This window comes from Puntigrus tetrazona, chromosome 6 (assembly GCF_018831695.1).
Source record: "Puntigrus tetrazona isolate hp1 chromosome 6, ASM1883169v1, whole genome shotgun sequence".
Lineage (NCBI taxonomy): Eukaryota > Metazoa > Chordata > Actinopteri > Cypriniformes > Cyprinidae > Puntigrus > Puntigrus tetrazona.
The window spans coordinates 15,230,591-15,257,326 of NC_056704.1; the positions used below are offsets into that span (position 1 = coordinate 15,230,591).

At 35.6% G+C, this 26,736-nt stretch overlaps 2 protein-coding genes and 2 long non-coding RNA genes across 4 annotated transcripts; 3 read left to right on the top strand and 1 right to left on the bottom strand.

The window, feature by feature from the left end:
* Positions 1-230: 230 nt before the first annotated feature.
* Positions 231-1,156, top strand: LOC122347325. The gene is made up of 3 exons (XR_006251211.1): positions 231-244; positions 766-861; positions 1,005-1,156. It is a non-coding gene; the product is annotated as an uncharacterized LOC122347325 (long non-coding RNA).
* A 77-nt stretch (positions 1,157-1,233) lies between these two features.
* LOC122347324 lies at positions 1,234-2,464 on the top strand. Its single transcript, XR_006251210.1, has 4 exons — positions 1,234-1,568; positions 1,697-1,833; positions 1,932-2,025; positions 2,120-2,464. It is a non-coding gene; the product is annotated as an uncharacterized LOC122347324 (long non-coding RNA).
* Positions 2,465-5,574: 3,110 nt separating this feature from the next.
* Positions 5,575-13,690, top strand: pomgnt1 (protein O-linked mannose N-acetylglucosaminyltransferase 1 (beta 1,2-)). Its single transcript, XM_043240997.1, is given in 26 exon segments — positions 5,575-5,732; positions 6,074-6,270; positions 6,881-6,983; positions 7,158-7,273; positions 7,362-7,427; positions 7,538-7,651; positions 7,741-7,747; positions 7,750-7,856; positions 8,114-8,207; positions 8,298-8,330; positions 8,333-8,395; positions 8,398-8,423; positions 9,462-9,532; positions 9,836-9,854; positions 9,856-9,912; positions 10,008-10,091; positions 10,191-10,232; positions 10,327-10,385; positions 10,597-10,669; positions 10,842-10,970; positions 11,620-11,745; positions 11,938-12,002; positions 12,088-12,132; positions 12,220-12,355; positions 12,659-12,768; positions 13,031-13,690. Coding segments are annotated over 25 exon segments (1,947 nt in total). The 5' UTR covers positions 5,575-5,732; positions 6,074-6,150; the 3' UTR covers positions 13,113-13,690.
* A 2,148-nt stretch (positions 13,691-15,838) lies between these two features.
* On the bottom strand, positions 15,839-25,570 carry LOC122346855 (tetraspanin-1). The gene is made up of 7 exons (XM_043241714.1): positions 25,559-25,570; positions 20,066-20,272; positions 19,901-19,972; positions 17,316-17,414; positions 16,841-16,987; positions 16,295-16,378; positions 15,839-15,990 (listed from the first exon to the last, which is right to left on the bottom strand). Exons 1-7 carry the CDS (start codon positions 25,568-25,570, stop codon positions 15,931-15,933), a joined length of 681 nt encoding a protein of 226 aa, XP_043097649.1. The 3' UTR covers positions 15,839-15,930.
* Positions 25,571-26,736: the final 1,166 nt, after the last annotated feature.

The window sequence follows — 26,736 nt, forward strand, 5'->3', positions numbered from 1 at the left end:
CTGATGAGTAGATCCAATTTCCGGTGCTTGCACATTACTTCCTGTATGTCTAATGGCGGACGGCCACGTGAAGACGGCAGTGTTAAGATGTATAATATTCTTTTAATTGCTTTTTTTTTATTAATGTTTATATTTTACACTTTTATATGACATTTATGGTAATGTTTATCTATTTGCATTGTTCTAATGTTCATTTATTTCACGTTACACAGTAGACAACCCACTCGAGGCGAGAGCTGCAAAGGTACGTTAGATACTAGCATAGTTAATAGTACTTTAACAGTTTTTATGTTCGACCTTGGTTTTGTAATATTCAAGATTATGTGTGGCAGATGTTATTTTTAACTATTAAACCGCGCGTTAAAACAGACGAACGGAAATAACACAACCTATATTTGAAATATCTAATGTGTGTGCGCGCGCTTAATGTGCAATGACGGAACGAAACTTTGTATGGACCGAGGAATTAATACGAAACGGAGCGCGCTTAGTACAGACTAAGACGGCTAATAACGCAGTTTAAGTTCAGCAAGGAACTGTTTGTGAAACTTTTATTCCCAGGTCAGGTATAATATTTTTCCATGTTTGTTCGTGCTATACCCTCATATTATGCGTTCGCGCGTTTAGTCAACAGTGGCGCGCGATGTTTAGTTTAAACTGAAGAACATTTGAAATATTACAAATACGTCGTATGCATGCTGCCTCCGTTTTGAAACGCGGAAGTTTCAAGCTTATCTTAATGTGACTCTTTGCTTTTTCTATCAGCAAGTATCATCATGTTGATGAAAGTGCATTGTCAAGGTGTGAAGAAATTTGTGAAATTGCCTAATGATTTCACATTCCAAGATTTTCTCACTGAAGGTAAGTAGGTAAGCTTGTGCTAATTTAAAGAGAAAGAGAGGGAAACGGCTGTGTTAGAGGCATAAAATCAGTTAATTTTTGACTAAAAGATAAAAACAAATTTAAATGTTTGTTCATGTGTATTTGATATAATTATTTTTCAGTTAAAAGCAAATTTGGGTTTGCAAGCTCTGCAGCTCTTCAAGTCTTTGATGACACAGACACCAATGTGGAGGAGGACATCTTCCAAGAACTGATTGAAGCCAATCCACATTTATGTTTAACTGTTAAATGTCTGGAAGAACTTTCTGCTGGCCTGCCAGAGAGGGTAAGCAAGCAGTGACACTTCAGACAGTTATGATCTGTACAATAAATGTTATTTCTTAAAATCAGAAATGTAACAAATGATTTTCCTTGAACAATAACACACAAACAATGGTGACTAAAAACACACTTGCCCTTAAACATTTAGTATAGTAGTGGAAATTAAATATAATTAAATAAAATTTAAGTTGTTGAAATTTTCAGAAAAAAGGCATTTCAGAAACCTGAAAATTGTTGTTGATTTTGTTTCAGTGAATACACCAACAAGATCCTCGACCCCCAGCACATGCACTGATACTCTTTCAGTCTCTTCAGCTGACTATGATGAGGCAGACATAGCAGTGAACAGGCAGTCTCCACGGGCTTGCAGCAGAGAGACATTGGATGCTGAAAAGGCAAAACAGGTATGTATACATGTTTTACCTTATGGTTAATTTGTCAGAATAATTATTATTACTATTATTATTATTATTTGTTTATTTTTACATTTTACATTTTTATTCAACATTACTACAACCATGCTTAATGTCAGACTATCCAAGATGCCCTGGAAAAACAATCTGGTGGTGAGGAAGTTTTGGAGGAATACCAGGTAACTAAAACTTTGAAGCACAGCACCAGACGCCAACTTGTCAATATTGTTGTCAGTCACATGACAGAGACTTACGGGTAAGATTTCAGTGCACAAACACAATAAATACAAATTGCTTCCCATAAAGGCTTTGTCAACATTAAAAATAAATATTTTATATATATGCAATTTATAGGAGGATCCCCACCCGCAAACAGCGTGAGACTTATGCTTTAGGAATTGTTAGTCTCTTTCCTTCTTTGAGAGACCCATTTTCAGCAAAGGGCTATGTAAGAACACATTTTAAATTATATATGAATATATGCTTTTTGCTGAATATATGCTGATGTCATACCTTACTAAAACATCTTATCTTTCTAAAAGGAACATTTTTATGATCCAGAGAAGGGGACCGGGTTTATCTCTTGGCGCCTTAAAACTTTGTCAAGGAAGAACCCAAAACGGGGGCGCTCTGAGATTTTTGAAATAGGAGGACCAAGTCGCCGAAGAAGAGTAGATGATGGAGAACAGCTTTTTACTGAACACTTCTCAGAACATTACCATGCATTTAAAGTACAGAGATGCTGCGGTGTGAGTGGACTTCTTAAGGCCAGTGCTTTGAAATTCTACAGACCTTTTGATCTACAAATTCCATATGGGTCAGATGGTGAATATATTGTACCTTTTTGTATGTTGGTTTAAGCTGGTTGGTTGACTGGTTGCGTGATTTTATGTTTTTATTTAAAAATAAAAGGTTAAGTCGATTTGGGTGTGTTATCTGTTTTTTTTTTTTTAAAATACATTTTCTGTGACTATTTATTTGAACTGAGTATAGAAAAATTTACCTTAGGCTTAGGGTAATGTACATTATTTTAGTGTTAAAAACAACTCCATTAGTGTTAAAATATTGACACACTTAGTGTAGTTTTTAACACTTAATAGGTGTAAATGGAAACTTTCACTAAAAGAAAAACACACCAATGGTGTTAAATGTGAACACTCACAGTGTTTTTATAACACTCTAAATGAGTTGAAAAATGTACACTTTTTAAAGTGTAAAATTAACTCGATTCAGTGTGGACCTATATAAACCCGAAAAAGTGTTGATTTCCACACTACTAGTGTAAATTTAACACTTTGAATTTTGCTGTGTAGTTCGCTGTATTATTTATGTATATGTTTTCTTTTGATTTATTATATAAATGTATTAAAAAATGAAAAGAAAAATGTATTATATAATTTAAAGAACCATGTAAGGGTAACTAATTGTTATAGCACTTGTGTACCAGTGCTCTTTTGTAGATTTTGATCACTCCTCATTTGTATGTCACTTTGAGTAAAAGTTTCTGCTAAATGTGTAAATGTAAATGTTATAAGTCAACACTGCACTGTAACCATAATTGCACACACACACACACACACACACACACACACACACACACACAAAAAAGTTCATGCAAGCTTTTACTCTATATGCAAATGAGTCACACAGAAATAACAATTCAGTGCCATTTTGTGATTAAAAGGTATAATTATTCCTTACGGACCTTTGACCTCTTATCTAAAGTTGGTAACATATTATTCAGTGTGAAAACACTTCCATAAGCTGTAAATATCAAGATGGGCCTCTTTATTCATCCGTCATATTACCTGTGACTCACTTTAAAGCACAGTGTCTGTTTTCTCTTCAGAAATAGCATGTGTATCTGATAGCATCCACATTTGAAATGTAGACACTTCAGCTGCCACGATTTTGGTGCGCGTCCAACAGATTGTCCATCTCCATCCAGGGAAGATCCACTGGATTTCAGTCACGTCCTGCTTGGTTTTAGGCATTTCCTCTTGAACTCTTTCCCTCTTGAATGCCCTATTTGGACACACATGCAATTTCTCCCTGAAAAGCATGAGTAAACATTGCAGATATTTGATACAGAATGCAATTTTTGATTTACATTGTCAGTAGTCAGTGAAATTAATAGCACAAACCGATTAATACAAAATCATAATTTGTCATTATTTACTAACTCACAAATGACGTGAGGGAATGTGTGTATAACAGTAGTATATAGGATATACCTGTTTGTTCAACCTAATCTTCACTGGACAAATAAAAGTTTTTATGCAGTCGTGATTTATTAATAAATTTGTGCAATTTGAATGATAAAACAACATGATTTTTGGGACGGATTGCAATTGTACAATCATACAGATTTGCCACCAATTTGCCAAAACCTAAAATAGTTATGAATTATATACTCTACCTGAAACCAGGAAACAAGAGCCAGAGAATAGGAAGAAGCACCAGAAGAATCAATATGATACACAGCCCTGACACCCAGGCCACAGTCCCTGGAGAACAAGGTTTATACGGATGGTTACAGAATGCTACATTCAGTGTCAGATATTATATCTGCGTCTTATACCTGTAAATGTGTTTTCGTCTTTTGAGCGATCTGTGAAGTTAGTCACATGTTAACAATGACAAATATTATCATTAAATCTACATTATTGACAATGATGTTCTTACAGCTCACGGTGATACTGATGGAGTTACTTGTCTTGTTTTCAGCAGGACTCTCACACCAGTACAATCCATTGTTATTATGGTCAATGTCAATGAAATGACATTCTTGAGGCCTGTCTGTAGATTCGGTGCCATTTAACTGCAAGCATCCAGATCTTTTTTTAGCTCCCCGAAGCCCGCTCAGAATCCAGCTCGTTGAATTAATAACTTTAACAGAGCAGCGAAGGGTGAAATTTCCCCCCCTGAAGTGTTGTCTGCTGTCAGGCCGGACCTCTAGAGCAGCGTCTGAGTGAGAATCTTTGACTGATTCATTCCGATCCGTGCCCTGAAATGTTCCGTGTGTCAACAGGGAGGAAAAAAGCACTGAAAATAGATATAACGCCACAACTAAATATTTTTCTCTGGGTTTATCAATTAAACCAGACTAAACATATATAAACGTTGCTAAAAATGGATGAGTGGATTGTGTTCTATGAGAGCTGATTCTTAAACAGTCAAATTATTTGTGTTAATATGTTTTGTTTTAAAAAACTCACCTAAGTAACCAGAAGCTGACAGAGGTCCCCCATGTTATTCTTTACCGCTGGGTCTTTTCTAGAGAACAAGCACGCTAGACAGACATAATAACAGTGAAATATCCAAAAGAACAATTAAAGGGCTTTCTTTGCTCCACCTTTTCCGCTTGCTAGAGATGAACTGATAAATTTGTTCACACACAGTTTGTTAGCTGGGAATTGGGCACTTCTTCTTTGTCCAAATTACCAGTTAAATATATCTATAGCAATGAAAAAATTATTTTTATCTGTTATCTTATCTGAATCTGTTTAATATTTTTATTATAATTATTATTATATTTTATTGAATTTTAACACTGTGTATCTATATGATAAAATCACCCCCTCTAGTCTGTTAATTATTAGTTAATTTGTTTTTTTCTTGCTTAGCAAATTTGGTTTAGAAATTTGTCATTTGACATTTCACAGTGCTATTAAATAATGAAATCATCTTAAAATTAGTGTTCGTGTACATGTAAAAGTTTGGTATAGGCCAGTAGTTTTGTGGATATGTTATTTAAATGTCCATTTTTTGCCAAATGTCACAGCTTTGAGCTAATGCTCATAATTTCATAATATAAAATGGACAAATATTTAAAATATTTTATTTATATTGATTGTAATGTTTAACTATTTACCTGCTTTTAAAAACATATTATTATCGTTGTTGTTATTTTAAAGTAGTTATTTTTTAAGTTGCTGACTTTTGGCAGGAAGACTATTTCATGAACTATTTACTCACAAAATGTGGGTCTTTTATTTTGAAAAAAGAGCGTGCGGCTTCGTCCTGCAATCTGGCTTCACACTACTCATTACCTGCATATGGCCAAGCGCTACTAGACCCGACCTAAACTAAATTACAGTTATATTTTCTGGAGAGTCGGGACGTCGTTTCCGTGCAACATAAAATGCTGCTGAGGTAAGCAGTTGCTAGCATTTATTCTGTGCAGCCTTACACTCAACAGAAATGTCAGCGTTAAAAGAAATTGCTGCTGAAATCAGCTGTTGTGCTCATGTAGCTAACGTTACCTCACCATCTGTTTGCAGAAGTCACTCACTATTAATAATGAGTTATTAATATCGTTACTTCGTGCGCATGCATGAAATATAACTAGAGTTAGAATGCAGTTTAGCGTTGTTTTTGTAACTGTTCATAAAGCCTTTGCAGTGACCTATGTTGAAGTTGTGCCACCTGCGTTGGATTTGAACGTTGGGAGAGGATTTGAAATGTGTATCTTTTGTCGCTGCTGTGATGTTTAGATGAAGAAGACGTGATCCCAGGCGTTGTCGGATGCAGGCAGGTCTTGTGATCGGGAGCAGCGGGCAGGACTGCAGGAATGGACACCTGGACACCCAACCCGAGAGCCAAACCCTTCATCCCCCGCCAGCAGCGCAGCCTCTACCTCACCTGGAAATACAGACTCACCAACAAAAGAGCAGTGCGGCGGATCTGCCAGGTTATCTTTCGAGACTATCTTTGAACGCTTAAAATGGGAGGTTTCGTTCTTTATTAGTGACTATGAAACCTAACGTTTACTTGCATTTGCTGTATTTTTAGAGAACATATGTGGGTACGTTATTTAATTTTTTGCACGCATACCTTTATTACTATTGTAATACTACTGTATGTCATTTTATAGAATAATCCGTTAAAAATAAAATAATAATTCAAATGTATTAGATCAAAATGAATAAAGGCATTGCACTATTTACATTGTTACAATAAATGTTTGGTTATCAGTTTATGTTGTAGTCATGTTATGATTAGCTGAGCAGCACTTAATTAAAAAAATAAATAAAAATTTATTTTGTGAATTAAAATGAATGAAATATTTCTAACATAGGTCACTGATCAAAGGAAATCAGTGACACTGACCATGTGATTCTTAGTTCTGGCTTCTAGTCAAGCAGCAAAGCGTTCAGTGGAAGATCTCAGATCATCAGGATTTATTTTTGTGGTGTTCATGCAGCTTGATGTTTGTGTTAATTTTTCAGTTCGTCATGCACACTGGTATTACTGGCTATATTTAAGATCTCTCCGTTAAGATAACGTGTGTGTATTTGCAGGCCAGTGCTGTCCTCTTTCTACTGATCACAGTGATTGTCAATATCAAACTCATTCTTGACACGAGGAGAGTTGCCAGTGAGGACGATGCTGTTCAAGAGTATGGTAATGTTGATTAATTGCCTTTTGAAATTATGCCTACATGTTAATAATATTTTCTCAGTTAATTGAAGGGAATTGTAAAGACACTGAAATTTATGTGAATTTTAATTTTACAAACTGTAAGATTTATTTTTTGCTCTCAAATTGTATTTTTACGGTTATTGAATATTGCCTCAGATGACGTCCTGCCTAACATGGAAACCCCGCGCAGACCAGCGAGTGGGAGAAAGGTTTTGGATATCGAGGTGTATTCTAGTCGATCTAAGGTTTATGTAGCAGTGGATGGCACCACTGTAAGTGATTAAAGTTTTTTATGACAAGAGAGATTTGCCACATCATTACCAGATAACACTGACAACAATATTTGCTGTGTTTCTGCAGGTTCTGGAAGATGAGATGAGGGAGCAGGGCCGAGGCGTGCATGTTATAGTTTTAAATCAGGCAACTGTAAGAACACACTTTTCGCGACCAACTCTATCATCTTTGGTCATTGCTATCTTTTTAAGTTGTCATTATTATTCGTAAATTCGTATGATAGCCGTTTCATCTTTCTTCAGGGTCATGTCATGGCCAAAAGAGTGTTCGATACTTATTCTCCCCATGAGGATGAAGCCATGATCCTCTTCCTCAACATGGTCACACGTGGAAGAATCCTCATCTTTACTATTAAGGTTAATGTAACGCCTTTTCCACAGCGCTTGCATGATTTCAGGTTTGTGTTTTCTTCGTCTTTAAGTGCACTTCTTTCTGGCCTCTTTAGGATGAGGGACTTTCCACTTGAAGGATGCAGCAAAGAATCTTCTGAAAGGTTTGGGGAGTCAGGTAGCTGTCACTTTAGGTTGGAGAGATATGTGGACTCTGGTTGTAAGAAGGGAGGTAAGAACAAGGCTTTTTAATTTTTAACATGTATTACTGTTGTTCAAAATGAATTTGAATATGTATATGAATATTATTAATTGTTTTAAAAGTATATGTACTTAATTGTTTCCTCTTGCCATGGTATGGCCATTGTTTTTGACATTTCGTTACATAAATGCTGTAATAAATTCCATTCTATAATATATTAAAATAGAAATGGCTCTTTTTTTCCACGGTGATGTGATATAAAAGTACTATTTAATTTCTCAGGTCAGGTGTATGGGGAGAAGCACTCCAAGTCTCCTGCTCTGTCCACATGGGGTGATCCTGTGCTGCTGAAGACTGAGGTCCAGCTGACAGCTTCTGAAGGTATTATTCTGAGTGTTGAAGTTCATGTGTTGGATGTAGTATGTAGTGATGTTATGGATTGTGTTAAACTGTCTGTTGGCGCTGTTTCAGAGGCAGAGTGCCATTGGGCAGACACCGAGCTGAACCGCGGAGAAAACTCTTTTGCAGTAAAGTGGAAGGATATGGAAGCATTTGTAGTTGCAAAGACCCAGCCCCATAGAGTTTAACCCAGACCCAGTAAGACACACACCCTGTGACTAAAAACATTTTTATATATATATATATATATATATATAAGTGAGATTTATTTGTTCTTTTTATACACTGTCATGCAAGAATGCATTGAAGGGATAATTTAAAAAATATGAAAAATATATAATTAATTACTCAGCATTATGTTGTTCCAAACCCATAAGGCCTTTGCGTATTTTTAATGAAAACCATTTGCTTCCTGACCCTCCATAGATCAATTGAACTACCATTTTGAAGTGCCAGAAAGGTAGCAAGGACTTTGTTAAAAATAGTCTGTGTGACATCCAGTGGTTCATCCATGATGTTAAGAAGCTACGAGAAAACTTTTTGTACACAAAGCAAAGAAACATGACAATTTTTACAAGAATTTTGAATTTTCTGTGTCATTTTTTTTGATGCGTCATTGTCTATGAAGGGTCAGAAAGCTCTCGGTTTCATCAAAAATATCTTAATTTATGTTCTGAAAATGAATAAAGGTCTTTGGGGCAACATGAGGGCGAGTAATTAATGACAGAATATACATTTATGTGTCAACTATGCCTTTAAATTGTCTAAAAGTAAAGACTGTTAGATTGTTAGCAAATATTCAAATACATTTTTTTTTATTTAAAAAAAAAACAAAAAACTTAAGAATCCTTAAAAACTTAAAACATAAAAAATGTGTAATAATCTCATGCATCAAGATATCTTTCTACCAAAATATACTAAACTTTTTCATCAACTTGTGTCAAAAATGTATTTTAATGTTATACTTTTTTTAATACCATGAAATGTTTATTTATGGTATCAGGTACATCCAAACAAAATACATGATGCCGAGACTGACCATACATGTTTTTTTCTACAAATCTCCATTTTCAGCTTTGTTTTTATGCAGAAGAAGAAGACTGTTGTTGTAGAAGTAGTATAAGATCAGTTAGTGCTTGTTATGTCCCTCATCCCGAGATAACTTGATTCTTTTAGACAGTATAACAGTGTTTGTGTTAAATCTGTGTTGACTAAACCTTTCCATATTTTGTCTAGCTGCCTAGCAACAAAGTCTACAACGTCCCAGTAGCAGTTATAGCTGGAAATAGACCAAACTATCTCTACAGGTTAGTAAACATATATGTTTTACTTTACCACACTAAAAAACCATCATGTGTAGTTGAATGGATTAGTGACATCTTTGGCATATGTTTTATTTTTTTGTTGCATACATTTCAGTAGCCAACCAAGAATTGTTCATAGAAAATAAATACTTTTATTTAAGCAGAAGTGGCAGTGAAGACACTTTTCACACATCATTTTTTGTGTATGTTGTTTTGATTTGGGTTCAATGGAGAAAACCAGAAATCCTGTGTGTGGGGGGATTTCTGGATGCGTATATATATATATATATATATGTGTTTCTCTAGAATGCTGCGCTCTCTTCTTTATATCCCATGGTGTCAATCCACAGATGATCACTGTTTTCATCGATGGCTACTATGAGGTACTGTCTCCTTTTTCATATATTTTTTTCTCTCCTCATCTTTTATGAGACTATTTATACATATTTACGTGATTAACTAAAAGCTTTCTGTTTAGGAACCCATGGATGTGGTGGATCTCTTCGGTCTTAAAGGAGTTCAACATACCCCTATCAGTATTAAGAATGCTAGAGTGTCACAGGTGATATGTTTGTGACTTTTGTTTGAACAATTCAGGTCAAAGCCTGTTTGTGAATCACTATAAGATGGCATTAACGCATTAATGTTCATTGTGTCTCAGCACTACAAAGCCAGCTTGACTGCAACCTTCAGTCTGCACCCAGTGAGTAAATGATGAAATCACCTGCTTTACACCTTATGTAGAGTTACATTTTAAAACAGTTGTAGCTTTGACTTTGAAAAATGGAATGTTTTAGGATGCAGATTTTGCCATTGTCTTGGAGGAAGACCTGGATATTTCCATAGATTTTTTCAGGTATGGATGTTTTTATATGATCATTTATATATAATTTTCCACTAGATGGCAGCAGACTCCTGCATTATTTGTAATAGACTAGATTAGAAACGTGTGAGTGCAGAATTAATGAGCTCATTTTAACAGAAAGGATTGATTAACAAGATTTGACTCATTGTCTCTAAAAGTCATTTAAATGTGTGATTCATTTCTTCTCCAACATCTCTGTCAGCTTTCTCAGCCAGACTATCCATTTGTTGCGTGAGGATGACAGTCTGTACTGTATCTCAGCCTGGAATGACCAAGTAAGTGATGGAGGGGAAAAAAAAAGTTTTTTCAGTTTCTTTTAAGTGAAAATATGCTATTTTTGTTTTTGTCTTGGGGGTAAATGCTGCCAAATACGCTATTATTCTTCTGTAAAAGTCTTTAAACGCCTTCAAGCGGTTCACTTGCCCCTGCTGCTGTGCTGTTTTGCAGGGCTATGAGCACACCGCAGAGGACCCGTCTCTGTTGTACAGAGTGGAGAGTATGCCCGGCCTTGGCTGGGTGCTTAAAAAAAGCCTTTACAAGGATGAACTAGAGCCCAAATGGCCAACTCCTGAGAAGGTGAGGCAGCTAATTCCTGCATTTCGCCTGTAATGTATGCGTGAATAGGGAGAAGTTTATGTATTTACAGTTTACATGCAAAACCTCTCAAAAGCAATGTCTAATTTGGCACAATTTTCCGCTCCATTTGCTTGCACGAAAGCTTCTCAAAGTGATTAATACTCCTCTCTCTATTGAGAAGTGCTGCTCTCACTATGGATTTTAGTATTATGTTGTCTCATTTGAATAAAATTGAACCTTTTGAGTGTGTGTGGTGTATATAGTAAATATCTGAAATGATATAAAAACATTAAATTAGTAAAAATTACATAGTAAAAAACATTAACATTTAATAGCAAAAACCTTTTTTTTTCATTGTAATTTTTTTAACTACTCAATAAATTCTACAGTTGCTGCTTATTAATAGTTAGTAATGTAGTTATGTTTAGATATTGGGTAGGATTAGAGATGTAAAATAAGGAATTAATATGGGCTAAATTACTACTAATAAATGGCTAATATGACTGCTAATAAGCAACTGTACCCTGCATTTGAAATCAAAATCTGTTGTAACATTACAAATGTCATTTAGTTTAGTTAAATGCTTCCAAACCTTTGAATGGTAGTGTATCAGTTACCTATATATCTTGGCACTGTTGCCATCTCTTAGCTATGGGACTGGGACATGTGGATGCGGATGCCAGAACAGAGGAAGGGGAGAGAATGTGTCATTCCTGATGTCTCCCGCTCTTATCACTTTGGCATCATTGGGTTAAATATGAATGGTTACTTCCATGTAAGTGAAGACATCTTCTATATTTACGTTATGTTAACGTTTGCGGATTATCTGTGTTTTTCTATGTTGTTGTAATTTAGTGTATTTTTTCCATGGCAAGCTGAATCTGTGATGCGATAAATCCAGTGATGTGGTGTTTGTGTGTTTTTCAATTTATATTGCATACCAAATTTTGTGTACGTGTCTCTATAGGAAGTTTACTTTAAAAAGCACAAGTTCAACACTATTCCGAATGTTCAGATGAGAAATGTAGATAGGTACGTATAGTTCCATAATAGTCTTCATATTAGCCAAATTTGCATCATTTTTTAGATGTATTTGACGTTTTCTCTTTGTTTACAGCTTGAAGAAAGATGCATATGAGATCGAAATCCAAAACCTGCTACGGTAATTTTATCTGACGATCATACTCCTCTACTGAATACTGCAACACAACTATTACAACAACTGCAATAATCATTTGTGCGTCTGCAGTGAGGCTGAGGTCCTGGACCACAGTAAAAACCCATGCGAAGACTCATTTATCCCAGACACAGAGGGAAAGACCTTTGTAATGTTCATTAAAATGGAGCAAGAGACGGATACAAACACTTGGACGGAACTGGCGAAGGTATGTTTAATTTTTGAAGATCCGCAGGTTTCAATTGGGTATCTCGCATAACAAACGGCTGCATTTCAGAGCAGGTTAGCAAGTAGTTACCCTGCATGGTTTCTTACAATGCAAAGTGTTGAGTTTTATTACCGGTTTTTATGTGAACTAAAGCGCAAATGTCTGGCTATCGTTCGAAGAGCCTGCTAGGGTAGATAAATGGCTTGTAAACACTGAGAGAGGAAATATATAGAAATAAAATCTGAGGTGAGGATATTAAAACCTAGTATTAGGTTATGGCCTAATCTTGTTTACCGCTCGCAGTGCCTGCATGTATGGGACCTGGATGTACGAGGTTATCACAAAGGACTCTGGAGGCTCTTCAGAAAGAAGAACCACGTATTAGTGGTGGCTGTTCCAATCTCACCATACTCGTGAGTATATATTGCGTTGTTCAGGTTATACAAATACAGTTTTGGAGTTATAAAAAAAAAAGTGTGTATATGTATGTGTGTGTGTGTATATATATATATAATTCAGACAGAATATTTCTCGCCACATTATGGTTAAGTGTTTGGCTTAGGGCTACTTACATGCACTTATGACTCAGTTATGATTAATCAGATGCAACATCTGTAACAATGACTATAAAGTCTTGGCCATTATTTTTTTTTGTCTGTAAACTTATCCTTCCAGTGTTAAGAAGCCCAATAACGTCACTCCCATTCACTTGGAGCCAGCACCTAAAGAGGAGGGACCTCCTGTGGAACAGATTTAGAGCAGTTTTAATCCCACCCAAAGGGCCTTTCCTAACCACTAACAGACAAGGCCCATGTCATGCGGATAATGGGCCTTGTGTTCTTCAGGCCGTTGCAAGACAAAGGGGATAGGATGAACCTGACTGAACCGTCCTGTGCTGGTGCCCTCTAGGAACTGCAGGCTTTTTAAACTAGAATGATAATAGTGTGGATTTCTTAAATGGCGTGTGGAGTGACCTTCTTGTTTTGTTGGTATGCATTTTACAGTGGGAGCTTCTCCTGGGGTCGTGAAATTTCATATGTGTTTATGCTGGAAGGTTTGACATTAGAAACGAATTGATGGATGTTTTAAAGTATTACTGGTACTATGATAGAAACCAGTGCTGGTTTTAGTTACTGAATTGTGACAACAGTTAATGTCAAACCAGGACACTCCGAAAAAGGGATTAGGAGGGTACAGAAGACATAAGATACTTTTTTTTTTTTTAACACTACTGAGTGCTTTGGGCCGTCCTGCACATGCGTTTTAACTTATGTCTATTTATTTTGTCAATATTAAGATAACTAGGTTTATTTTTACTTAATGGATTCACTTTTACACAAGACAAAATGCATTAAGAAACGAAAGGCTTAAATTTGTTTACAAATCAAACTGTACAGACATATATATTTTTAGAATTAAATATCATATTTTTAGTATTTTTATTGGTTTGAGTACTTTAGTGGCACAAGCAGTATCCCTTAATTACGTATAATATCTATATCGGACTGCCCAGTTGAAAAATTACTTTTAAACGTCATCGATCATTTTTTTTTTTTTGTGTGCTATGATGGCCCTCCAGCAACAGCTTTAAGAATCCTCTTTCCCAGAGAAGGACAGGCGACGCTGCTTAGGTGAGATCTATGTGTGCACACAGCCACTAAAGAGCCTTATAGGAGAAAAATGGAGGATTAACACTTGAAATCAATGCAGTCTCGGCTGCATCGTAGATCTGCCCTGTGTTAACGTGAGTTACTGTGTGTGAAGATACTGGTGAAAAATTGATTTCTCATGCAATAATGTCCGAATCATTTCATGGAGATTTCTTAGTAGATTGTTGTGGGTTTCAGTGATTGGTACTGATATAGCTACTGACTGAGTTTATTTGTGGTGCCACTAAGCATTTTCTTAGTATCTTGAACGTGCAATACCATAATAGAAATGTTTCTCATCTCAACATATTATTTTGTACTCAAGTTTGCAGAGATTGTGTCTATGTTAACCAGATTCTTCAACAGTTTTGTATATCTAAGTAGTTATAAATGATTGTTTTTTTTCTTATATAAAATAAAAAACTATTTCTTACATTGTTTTTCCTCTGTCCGTTTTTTGTTTCCATAGTTTTAATGATATTTAGTTTTAATGATATGTTTGCAAACAGACTGTATATGTTGTTCATATTTTTAGCACAGTCACGCCTTTTTTTGAATGAATTTAAAATTCTATTGAAAATCATATCCAATATAGTTATAGTAATATTTCCAAAAAATGGCTTTAAAGCAGTGGTTCGATATTTAAGGCCCCTGAGCTGAGATATATTTATTATGAGCTGAGATGTATTTATTAAATCTGACACAAAATGAGAGTAATCATATTTAACTAATTGAAATTTATTTTCATTTTAGGCATTTTAAGAGCTGTATGTTTGCCGATTTAAAAACAAGTAGTTATTGGAGAAAAGGGTGAGTTGTAATTTCAGTTCTCAATTTTTAAAATCTAAATTAAAAAAAACAATTACATCTCTGTCTGCTCCTTTAGAAGCTTGCTGCACTTTTTCCAAACGGTTAAACAACATTTCTTTTTTGGGTCCACTTTTAAAACGTTTTACATTTTGAATTGTATTTGTGCGTTTTTGCAGATAGTTTGTATATTTTTCAATAGAATATGAAATTATTATTTTTATTATTATTTCCTGTTCGATAAGCAGACACCACAGCAGGCAAATTATGTGGAAAATTGAAGCAGCCACGAAGGAAATGGTGCGACTATTGAAATCAATGCAAATTTAGTGTGGCTTAACCCTTGCGTAAATGATTCTACTGTATGTGCTAATGCTGTAGAGGAAAGCTAGGGTAGTTGTTTTGAGTGAGATGTAGTGTGTGAATCTTACAAGTCAAAAACTTCATGCAGTGTTGTGTATAGATATTATTTAAAGCTCTAGTAGTTCATTATGATCCATACTGCTGAAATCAATTGGGCAAAAGGTCACACTTTGCTTGTTTGCATTATCACTTGTTTGATTCATCATTTCACATTACATTTTATATATATCAACTGTACCAATAAAAAAAAATTAATATCCTCAGTCAGTCTCCTACTTAAATATATCTTCAGTGGATTAGAGACCATTTTTGTGAGGCGCAAAAATGCATTATTTATAACACATTCTCCACAAACACTTTCCCATCATTCCCTAATTTTTCATGTATAAGAACAGCTTGTGTGACACGAAGCGTTTGATGCAAAACAATTATTGCTTCTCTATGCAAATGAACTTGATCTCTGGTTATAAAATTACTTTCCCGTGTAGGAGAAGTGCGGCAACATTTTTATTTTCATAAATTGCATTACATTACAATCTCAGAAGAAAATGATTGTGTTTATGTAATAAAAAAAAAAAATCAAATAACAAAAAATGTCATCATCCATTTAACCTCATTAACATGATATAACTGTAAATCCTACTAAATAATAAATAATGGCTTAATATCTACAGTATTATCTACACTTAAAGTAACTAACATTGTAGCGTAAAGAAAAGATGCATATACATTATAACAAACTATAAGATGAGACTTTCAGGTGGCTTTTTTGTCCAAGTAGCAATAGAGGTACATAGACACCCCCATCGCTGCCACCTAGAAAACAAAACACATTGTTAGTTGTATGTGGTGGCAATTAATGTGTCATATGTTGGAAATGTCTAATAGGCACAAATGCATTTGAATGCATTTGGAAGCAATGAAGATGATGATAAGCATTTCAACAGCTTGTGCTGGATATGCAAATTGGTAAATCGCCCTGTACATCAAACTAGCCTTAACCAGTCATGATAAAGGCTACAGTCAAATGCTGAGAGTTGCTCAACTGCCTGCATACACCCAGTACACTTCCTCCAAAACATTTTTTGTTATTAGAACATGATGGATGTGTTGTGTTTACCTCAATGGCAGTGACTCCAGCAGCTATTCCTCCCACAATTTTGACGTTCCTCTGGATGTTCTTTACAATTTGTTTGTAACAGCCCTGGGAAGAGAAACCAATACCAGATGAAAGGGCCCAAATCATATAAGCACATCTCTGTAATACACAGGGTGTAGGAGTGATCTGAAAAGTGGGTGGGGTCGTACTTATATACCTTATCAGCGTGGCTCATGAATATTAATTAGATTACGTATCATTCGCTTAGTGAGGCTAGGAAAAATGGTGAAGTGGACACTAATCATAGTTGATCAATGCATTATTTTCGTCTTTTGGTTGAATTTGGACGGCATGCTCCTACTTTTAACATTTCAACCATATATTTCTATAACAGAACTAAAATGTGCAATAAACATTAATTTAATTACATTAGATGTAACATTCAACCCTAATCAACATAACCGATAAGAAAAACTAAGAAACAGTGATTTTAAAGACATTTTAAAGCTTTTGCTAGCTTTTACAGTGTTATTATATAGAAGTGTGAAAGCTCTGTATGTTACTCACCACCACATTACTGAAATCTGCATTGTCGTCGTCACAGGGGAAGAGCTCAAGACCTGCACAACAGGTAGGAGGGTAAAGGTCCCCATTCTGCTTATAGTAGTAGGATTCAGAGAAGTCTGTGTAGTTGCTGAAGCCGCAGCACTGCAGCTGTTACCCAAAGGAAAGCAAGAACAGTCAGTTGCATATAGTATTTTCATAAATACTGCTTTGTAGAGCTAACACATCTACTTATGATATGCAGCACGAGTATTGATCTGTAGAGCTCTTGAAGGGTTTTCATTAGCCTGTCAAACTCTTGGCGGTGTGTTTAGTAAGTTCATTTTCACGTTTACTGTCAACCACTCTGCACTGATTTTAAAGGCACTTTTGGCCAGGAAATTTGACGTGATGGATTAATTCTGTTTGACCTGTATTGAAAAGCCTGAGGCACAGATCAATACTCATGTATGCATGTATTCGGCTGGCCGTGGCTTACAGTTGTCATGGTCGAGTTCCACAAGTCTGTGAAGATTTTATCTTTCCCATACTGCACCTTCAGTCCAGGCGTGGCCCACGTTTTTAGAATGATCTCAGTCTTTTAAAAAAAAAAACAACACAGATACAGATAAACAGGGACAGATGTGAATCCAGAGAGTAGCAGATACACATCTTCCACAAGCATACACTTTTAAAACAGACCGCTTGTGTCTGTAACGTTAAAGCATTGTACACATGCTATCTACTAGGACACAATTTTATTTTATTTTAATTTAAATAAATACACATACAGTATACTAATTATTTAGTATAAAACTGAATGTTTGATATATGGAAAATATGGAAAGTATGTCCTTTGTGTTGCTTGCATTTTAAATATCTTTCGCTCTCTTCTTACTTTCTTCCTTGTTATTTGGAATTTGATTAATAAGCCCAGATGAGTTTTAGGCACATAAGGACTGTTGCTAAGTGTGTGTGTGTGTGTGTGTGTGTGTGTGTGTGTGTACTGGGGAAGGTGGGGTCAGCAAGAGTGGTCTTCGGCACAGCATGCCCGTGGGGATGTGCAGACAAAACACAATTAAAAGTGCTCCCCCTCCCATCTATGAAGCAGTGGAAGCTACACAGATCAGTAGAGTTATTACGCGCAAGCTAATCCATCAATGTCTGGAGGAATTCCCTCACAATCTAGACAGGACAAAGCGCTGGAAAGCAAGGAAGGGATTGCTAATTGCTGATCTGAGACCAGTGTGTAAGACATTTACAAACATCAACTGCAACATACGAGTGCAAGTTCCATTTGCTTTTACTTATCATAATAACTATCTTTAATTTAAAGAGTGGAAATGTTATTGCCAAACGACACCACATCAACAAAATGGAATCGAGATGTTCTTGAAATGGGAGTGATTACATTTTGGATCACACAGTAAACAGCTGTGGCCAATTGAACATTAAAAAAGCAATCTCCACCACGATTTGGCTTATTCTGTAACAATTTTACATATTAATGTAAACATGTAATGGTATTCGAATTCATACTGTGTGATTGTTATGACTTTGTGAAGCTCATTTCTTATCAAAAATACAACAGGGCAGCTGCTCATATAGACTTGCGCATGAATTATTAAAACACCAATTTCTTCTGTCAGGATAATAAATAAATGAATGGATAAAAGTGTGATGGTGACAAACAGCACATTAAATGGGTATTTGCATGCTTAATGTTCCTCTGAACGATTCAGTCGATCTATAATTCACAGGAATGTCCTGCACTTTTCCTTTCTGGTGATTCCCTAGCAGCATTAACTGCTCGGGCTTGTTGATGAAGTACTGCGTTTCATCCAGATAGCTATATAAATGATGTTTCATGAACAAACTGATTCTACGCTTGCATAAATACCTAGAAGACCATTTGAAATCGAAATGGAGTAGAACCGCAATTACCAAACACCACAAATAGACAGTGTGGTTCAAAAGCATGAGCTTTATATTTTTTTTTTTCATTGCAAAAATGATAGCGTAACAATAAGTGAAAGTGGTTAATGTCAATTTGCTCAACTAATTAGGGATATTATATGTTAAGTAAAGTTTAAATAATGCATTGTTTTTTTGTTTCTTACATATTTTAACATTTATTTATTAAAAACATATGTAAGCTAGACTATTTTTCAGATCTTTATGGTATTGTGTGTGTGTGTGGGGTGTATATATATATATATATATATATATATATATATATATATATATATATATATATATATATATATATTAATTTTATTTACATAATATGTTTGTGTTTTGTGTTTATTTTTATTATACATATATACATACACAAACATGTATATATTTCAGAAAAAATGTTTTTATATTGTATATATTGTGTATATTTATCTATAATCGAATAATATGAATATAAATATAGACATAAATACACATGTAAATATTCTCAAAATATATACACACTTATATTGATGCATTTTATCAAAATTAATTGTTTGACAGCACTAATATATATCTATATCTATATCTCTCTCTCTCTCTCTCTCTGTATATATATATATATATATATATATATATATATATATATATATATATATATATATATATATATATATGTGCATTTTCTAATGTGGGTTATCTATTGATATGCATTAAATGAGATTGCTGTCTGTTAAATGGAATTCAATTTTTTAATTTGCCCTAAAAGGCCTTTGTGTTTTTAATTAAATGGCATTATTCTCTTAACATACCCTCCATAACTCATTGAAAGTTGTTGTAATTATTATACATTTCACTAAATGGGTGAAGCTCTGTATGTAAATCGCCTGTTTTGCATATAAAATGCCTAAACGTCAATATTGTAGTGCGATAAATTGCTCAAAGTGAGAGTGCTGGCATAGCGCCTGAGGCAATCTGGGAGTTATTAAGTGGCTGAATGTGCTGGAGCCATTTCAAACCCCCTAATTTAATGATGGCCAGAGAATGATGGGAATTTACATGCAGCTAAAATGAAAAGAGAGACAAAGAGTGTGTGGGGATGGGGAGGATTGGCAGAGAGGTCAGTGGTTTTAGAGCGAGACTCACGTGAGAATAGACCAGGGTTACTATTGCGGCTGCTGTCTCAGCAATGCAAATGATCAGGATGATGGAGAAGAACTGATAGCACAGAGAAAAACAAAGAGAGCGAACATATTAGCGCTGTTATTCATATTGCACTGGATATTATGTAAGAAAATGAATGAGATTTACCGTTATAAGAAGGCATTTGCTCTCTTTCTGAGCTCCACAGCACCCCAGCAGTCCAAGCAGTGTCATAACTGCTCCAATAGTGATGCAGAAGATTCCTACATTGACATGACTCTTGAAATCATCGGTAAAGGGTGGCAAAACTTTCATAAAGGAATCTTCGTCCACTGTCACCCATATCCCTGCGGCCGCCAAACACACGCCCGCCAGCTGTTAACAACATTTTGCACATTTAACTTCCACAAATACACCATTGCATATACTAATGCCTAGATACAAATAATATTAGTTCCCCTGGCATCTGTGACTAAACACCAATGAGGTGAGCAAGGCCCCCTTCACAAAAATTCGACATTTCCAAATTTCCCCCCAATAACTGATATTACTGTTGCTTCTCTGCAGCAGTCTACCACTGTCTGTGTTGTAACATGACAAATAGTTATCTGTCTTAATAGACTAACTGCACAAAATAAAGCGGCAAACCCGAAAAAGTCATGGTTTACAACATCTTAGGTGAGTTGTTAGGCATATGTAGAATGCAAGAAACCAAAAAATAAAGTCATTAATTAATTACTTTATTTATTTACAGTATTTATTTATTTATGCATGTAGGCAATATATTCAAAGAAATATGTTATAGTATTAGCTATACTTTATACTTTCACTGTTTTTCTTTTTTTTCTTGTTCATTATTTCTTTACTGCGCGTTGTGAAACACACAACCAGGCCCCTTTCTGATGCTCCTCGCTGCAAATCATGTGATGAGAAATCTTAAAAGATCCTCTCAATAAATTTAAAAGAAAAATCCTGAATGAACAAAAAATGCTCTAAATAAATGAATTAAGTGCATTAGGAGAAATGTTTGCAGATAGACTGTATCAAGGTCAGTAATGTGACCAGCTGCTGTAAGTTAGTCTTTTGTATCTCTCAAAACAAACGGTAGTCTGATACGGTGTGACATAGCGCTAAACACAGATTAGCACTCATATTTTAGTTCAAGAAACAACATCATACCTCTTGCTCAGGTTACTTTGCTGTAAGCTCCTGTTCGTATAAAAGCATTATGACCACAGGGCGTGTATCAGTTGTGTAGCCATGTGTATTTGGCTCCTTTATCTTGGGCATTTTCCATGACCTTTTATTCTCACCATTACGCTGTACGATAAGAGGCCCTGCATGGATTTCCCATTATTGCCAGAATGTGCCTGAGTTATGTGTGTTCTTCCATAGAGGTGGGTCATTCAACAATGGCAATGGCTCAATAGAAAACTAAAGGGGTGCCCTTAATGGCCACAAGCCTGCAGGATTAGGTGCTCGACTGCTCATTTATGTCACTTCCAGGAGTCTTCGCTGACAATGAGTCTGACACATAACCATGGCATGGGTTTCCTGGAGTAATGATGGACACACAGTGTTGTAATCGTTATGTGTCTTCTGATGTATCAAGATCCAACGGTTGGCTTATTTAACTGTGGGACTAGGAAGAGGTTTACTCAGTGCAATTCCATGCAGTGTCTCCAAGCAGAATGATCGCATTCCGTCGGATATCAAAAGGTCTAAGCTCCAGAACACATTTGCTGGTGGTTTGGGTTAATGAATGGGTTGGTGTCAGCATGTTAATTCACAGTTGGCGCCATAACCATCTCTGAAACCTGATATGTTCTGTCAGGCACAATCACGCCTGTCAGGACGACTCATATCCAGCTCAGCTGGCTGACAGCTGAACATGAAATGCTCAATACTCCTTCCGTCAATGCTTATTTTTCCATGTGAGAATAATTTTCATTTGATCATTGCCCGTTTGGCCTCATGGCGCTTCGGGAATTGTCTGAATGTTTTAGCAGTTTAACTGTCATCTTTCTAATCAAATGGAATGTGAAGGGCATATTACCTTCAACTACTTTTCTTCAAAAATCCTTCCCTTCCTGCCATAATTATTACTGCTTCTTTAAAGAAAACAATGCTTTGATGAAATGCCACCATGCCACTAATGTTGGAAATGGTGTGCCAGAGAAAGATGCTTCTAGATACATTACATGGACATCAAATTTTGCAAGAGATAAACTATAAGATACGCTGTATGAAGTGGAATGAAACCGATTTGACTTGGAGAGATGGATTTCCATGGTATTACATGAGTGAATTATGGAGACCGCTAAGCTGGAGGATCTAAATGAAAAAAGCATGTTGAGGGCTGTCTTGATAAATGTAAGTATAGAAATGTGTACAATTTATGGAACAAAATAAATGTGTAAGAGTATACAGATATAAGAGTTTTTCAACTGAGTGTGATCTTGCTTTGTTGGAGATTCTTGGCTCACAGTCTTGGCTAACACCCAAATATTTAACCCTACAATGAGAATCCAATCCAGTTACATGGAAATCTATTTGTGTAACATTTAGGGAGGCATTTGCACTTGGTTAGTTTATGCACTGTTATTGATATTGTAGTCAAATGTTAATGTGCAAAAAACCCCCCAGACATCTAATGTTGCTAACCTTCACCAATAATGCTTAAACATTTTCCACGTTTTGACAATAATTGCTCATTCACATCAAGAACTAGCTATAAAGATAACTATAACAATAACTATTTTAGCATCCACGCTAACACGCACCACCGCAGTTATATCGTCGCATCGATTTTCAGCTATTTAAAATTGTACGCTTGCTGACTTGATGCAGAGGAGGAAAAACGTGGATCCTACACTAAATAACTGAACTACACACTATTAGACTTTCATGTGATTCTGAACACAAGAAAGGAGGAGGAGCAAGAGAGATTAAGTCAAAATGTGTTCCATAATAGGTTCAAAATATTAAACATTTGATATCCTCAGCAATGATTATACACTACCTGATATTCTGCTAAATTCTGTCAACTTAAATCTCTAAACTGGCTCTTGACTCATCTGTAAATCAGTGCAAAATCTGGGTAGGTATCATTCCTAAGTGCATTATTAACATTATAGTTATCATATTTAGTCTAAATATGCTCCATAATCAGATACATTTAAATAAAGCAAGTTTATAATATTTGAAGAAGACGTAAACATAAAGAAAAATCTAATTCGTTTATCTTTTGTTGACCTAGCATTGCTCTCGAATCATGTCAGACTTAAGACTGAATGACAGACTGATTGGTTTATCCTGAGATTTTGACAAAAAGCACTTTTCTATAAATTTATCGTTTTTGCTTTTAATGTAATCTTTGCAGAAAACCTTGACCTTGTATTCTGTATAACCTATGTAATGCCAGTTTTGTCCTCTACCGACCTTGACAGGTATTAAGACTGATAGGTCAGTTGTAGTTCAGATGAATAGAAACCGTTCACCAAATAGAAATTAATAGTATACTGCTCCAGCAATGCTTTGAATGAAATATTGTACACTTTCATGTACACTCTCTTTTGTTTCTGTGTCTACAGCCTAAAAATATCCTGTCCTACAATGCAACCCAGCATACCCATCATTTCAGGCATTTGCAGGCTTTAGCACTCAAACAAAAGTGAGTGTAGAACAATAATGAGATGAGAATTGCTGCATGTGAGCAAGTGCGACTGGCTTACTCACATTCACACTTTGAGATTATCAAGACTTCACCGTGGAGCAATGAAGCATTTTCTAATGGTTTCGTGTTATCGGTTTGCATTAGTTGAATTTATGTGTGTACTGTGTGCGTTCGTTGTAAGAGGAGAGGATAAATTATTTGTTGCTCATTCAGAGCAGGCTGAATCTATTTCATTCTTTACACCCCACATAAAAGTCTCAGTCAATAAATAAAGAAATGCAATTATTCTTCTAAGCAGCCCTCTCCCTGCACTCAAATGTATACATTTAATGAGGAAAAAAAAGCTTACTTACAAAGATAAGCAAGTTGAACACAACCATCACAACTTTGACAAATGTGAAGCAGCCCATTTTAATCTGCAATGAAGCAATAAACATAAATCAGAGCTGCGCTTTGATATTTTAATTCGCATGACATACACACACTTCCCAATACATCACGTGCTGACTCCTTTCCACTAAATCCATTCAAAGCAAAATGTTTTTGATTCTGTAAATGCTACTCACCTGGTTTGATCGAGAGTCTAGTGATAGATGAAAACAAAGTTGAGCGAGGATTAGACAGAGAGGGTAAAGAAAGAGAACGAGAGGGAAAGAAAGTGGCAAGAGGTGTGCACAGGTGAGATGGGTGTGGTTTGTATATAAAGTAACTGGTTAGAATGGCTTTAATGTGGTTTGTGTGTCACATGACTAGTGGTTTCCAACCTCTGGTTTTCATACTAATTGTATGGTACAAAAAATCTCCTTCACACATACTGGACAATTTACTTGCTTATGCAATTATGGCAATGGTTTGAAATGTACTTATGATACCAGTTTACAAAACAATACATTAAATAGATTTTTATGGATTTTTTTTTTTAATTGGGTCAAGGAGAAAGAAGGACATAAAATATCTCTATGCTGTCTTTATGGATGACTTTGATCAATACCTATCAGGTGTTGTACATGTTTCTTACTTTCCTTTGTGTCCTTTTCTGTGTGGTTTCCTTTGTTCTTTTGTACTGAAGCTAATATTCCTGGGCAGTAGAGGGCAGTATTGCAGTGTTCTTAGCTTCCCACGGCGTTACTGCTTCACCATTGTGGTATCTTAGATACTTGGAGATGATTGATGGTCCCTTAGTGGAAGGAAATGTCTTTCTTTGTCCAGTTTTATCCACGGAAAAACAAAACAAAGAGATATAAAATCCCACAGCAAAGGTTTTTGAAGATAATCACAGCTTTCTGAAACCAGTGCTGGAACAATCTTTATTTTTCATCAAATAAAGTAAATAATAATAGTAATAATGACCGATATGTTACTATAGCGATTACTATTATGATTGTTCCATTTTATTACTCACAAATTTGCCTCGTGCACATCTTTCACAACTCTCTCTAACTCTATCCTTCTTTCTTGCACCTTCTCTCATCCTCATTTCTACCCAATTCCCTTCCGTTCTTCATAGCCCAGCATTATTTGACATTCCTCACACATCTAAAACTGGGCCCTGCAGGCAAAGAAAATCACATAAAGAAAAAAAAAATTGACAAATTGCCTGGTGCCACCTTGCCAGAGTTAAACACATATCAGCAGCAGTCCTTTTCGTAATATCACTTTAATGGTCCTATTGTGAGTTATGACAATCTTGCCAATCCCATCATTAACCCACCCAGTCCTTAATCTCACCGAGAAGAGCACCTGTCAGGCATCATTAGGAATTAAAGCAGTTAATAACCTCCACACATACTCCTGTGTTTGGGGAGGGGGGGGACAAAAAAATATTAGGTGGACACTTTTTCATCATAAGTAAGGCAAGCGATAGAAAATTCAGCTATATCGGTGGAGCCAGTAAAACATGGACAGCTGTAATGAGGTTGGCTAGATTAAGTATTATCTATTCCCTCCAGGGCAGGAACTCAGGTGATGCATGGTTGGTTTCTCACCGTTGCTCCCATGATCCAAAGGGCATTCCGTCATTAAGAATCTCCTCCCAGGACAGGACCTTGTCATAGGCTGGCCAATGATACGACCCACGAACCTGCAAAACAAGCAGCTCCGCTCTAATGAGGAAGTATGCGACCACGACAAAAGAGCTGCACCGTAATGGCTCTGTAAGAGAATCTCAGGATCATTTTATTTGATTAGACAAAAGCTAAGATTTATTATATCATTAACAATGAAAACACTGCGATTCCGGTCTTCCCAAACAAATCTTTGTCAAGTTCACCATCTGGAAAACAAATACCTCTAAAAAAAAAAGCGAATCACGAATAGTCATAGGGGAAAAAAAACGCATCAGGCATTCCTATTACTTTATTAAGACCACAAGAGAACCCACCCTGACAGCAGTCAGTATAATCACATTGTAAACACAGCCTGTAAATCCTCATGAGACTTTCCTTTTCATCATAGTGAGGGATTACGAAATGCGTAGAGCAGCAAACAGAGGCAGTAGTGACTGTGCCTAAACACAGAGACTCCTGTGACCTCTATTGTCTCCCTAGTATTAATTTATCACAGAAAGCCATAAGCAAATGCATATTAATTCAAGCTGGCCCATCATGCCATAGGCGACTAGGCCTATAAATCAGATCAACGAAGAGAGCACAGTTTATGGAAAGGGAGAGAGATGCATTGCTGTGCATCATAGTCTTTTTCCTTTGTTCTATACATTGTTCATAAGACAGTGCAATAGTGTGTAAAATTATTTTGTATTATATAATAAATTGTTAATATTTAATAAAGTGTATATGTATATATATATATATACACATATGTGTGTATAAACAGTATAAACAGTATATATATATATATATATATATATATATATATATATATATATATATATATATATATATATATACTTCTTCCAGCGCTGTGTAGCAATTAAACCTAATTAATTACACAAAGTGGTAATTAAGTAATGTAATTACAGCATATTAATCGCACATCACATTTGGCCAAGAAATTACCCGGAAAGATAAATTAAAGCCATTATTGTTTTATATGGTGAAAACAAACAAAGAAACAAAAAGTAATTTTAGAAAGAAATATTTTATTTAAAATGAAAATAAGCAAAAATAAGATCATTTCATAAATGTCTTTATTTATTTATTTATTT

Bases quoted from the DNA above. Each gene is read 5' to 3' on its own strand.
- LOC122346855 (XM_043241714.1), bottom strand. The intron at 16,988-17,315 runs GTAAGCCACGGC...TTTGGGTAACAG, and splicing joins GGAACTCGACCATGACAACT to CTGCAGTGCTGCGGCTTCAG. The intron at 15,991-16,294 runs GTAAACACAACA...TTTGTTTTCTAG, and splicing joins CTGGAGTCACTGCCATTGAG to GTGGCAGCGATGGGGGTGTC.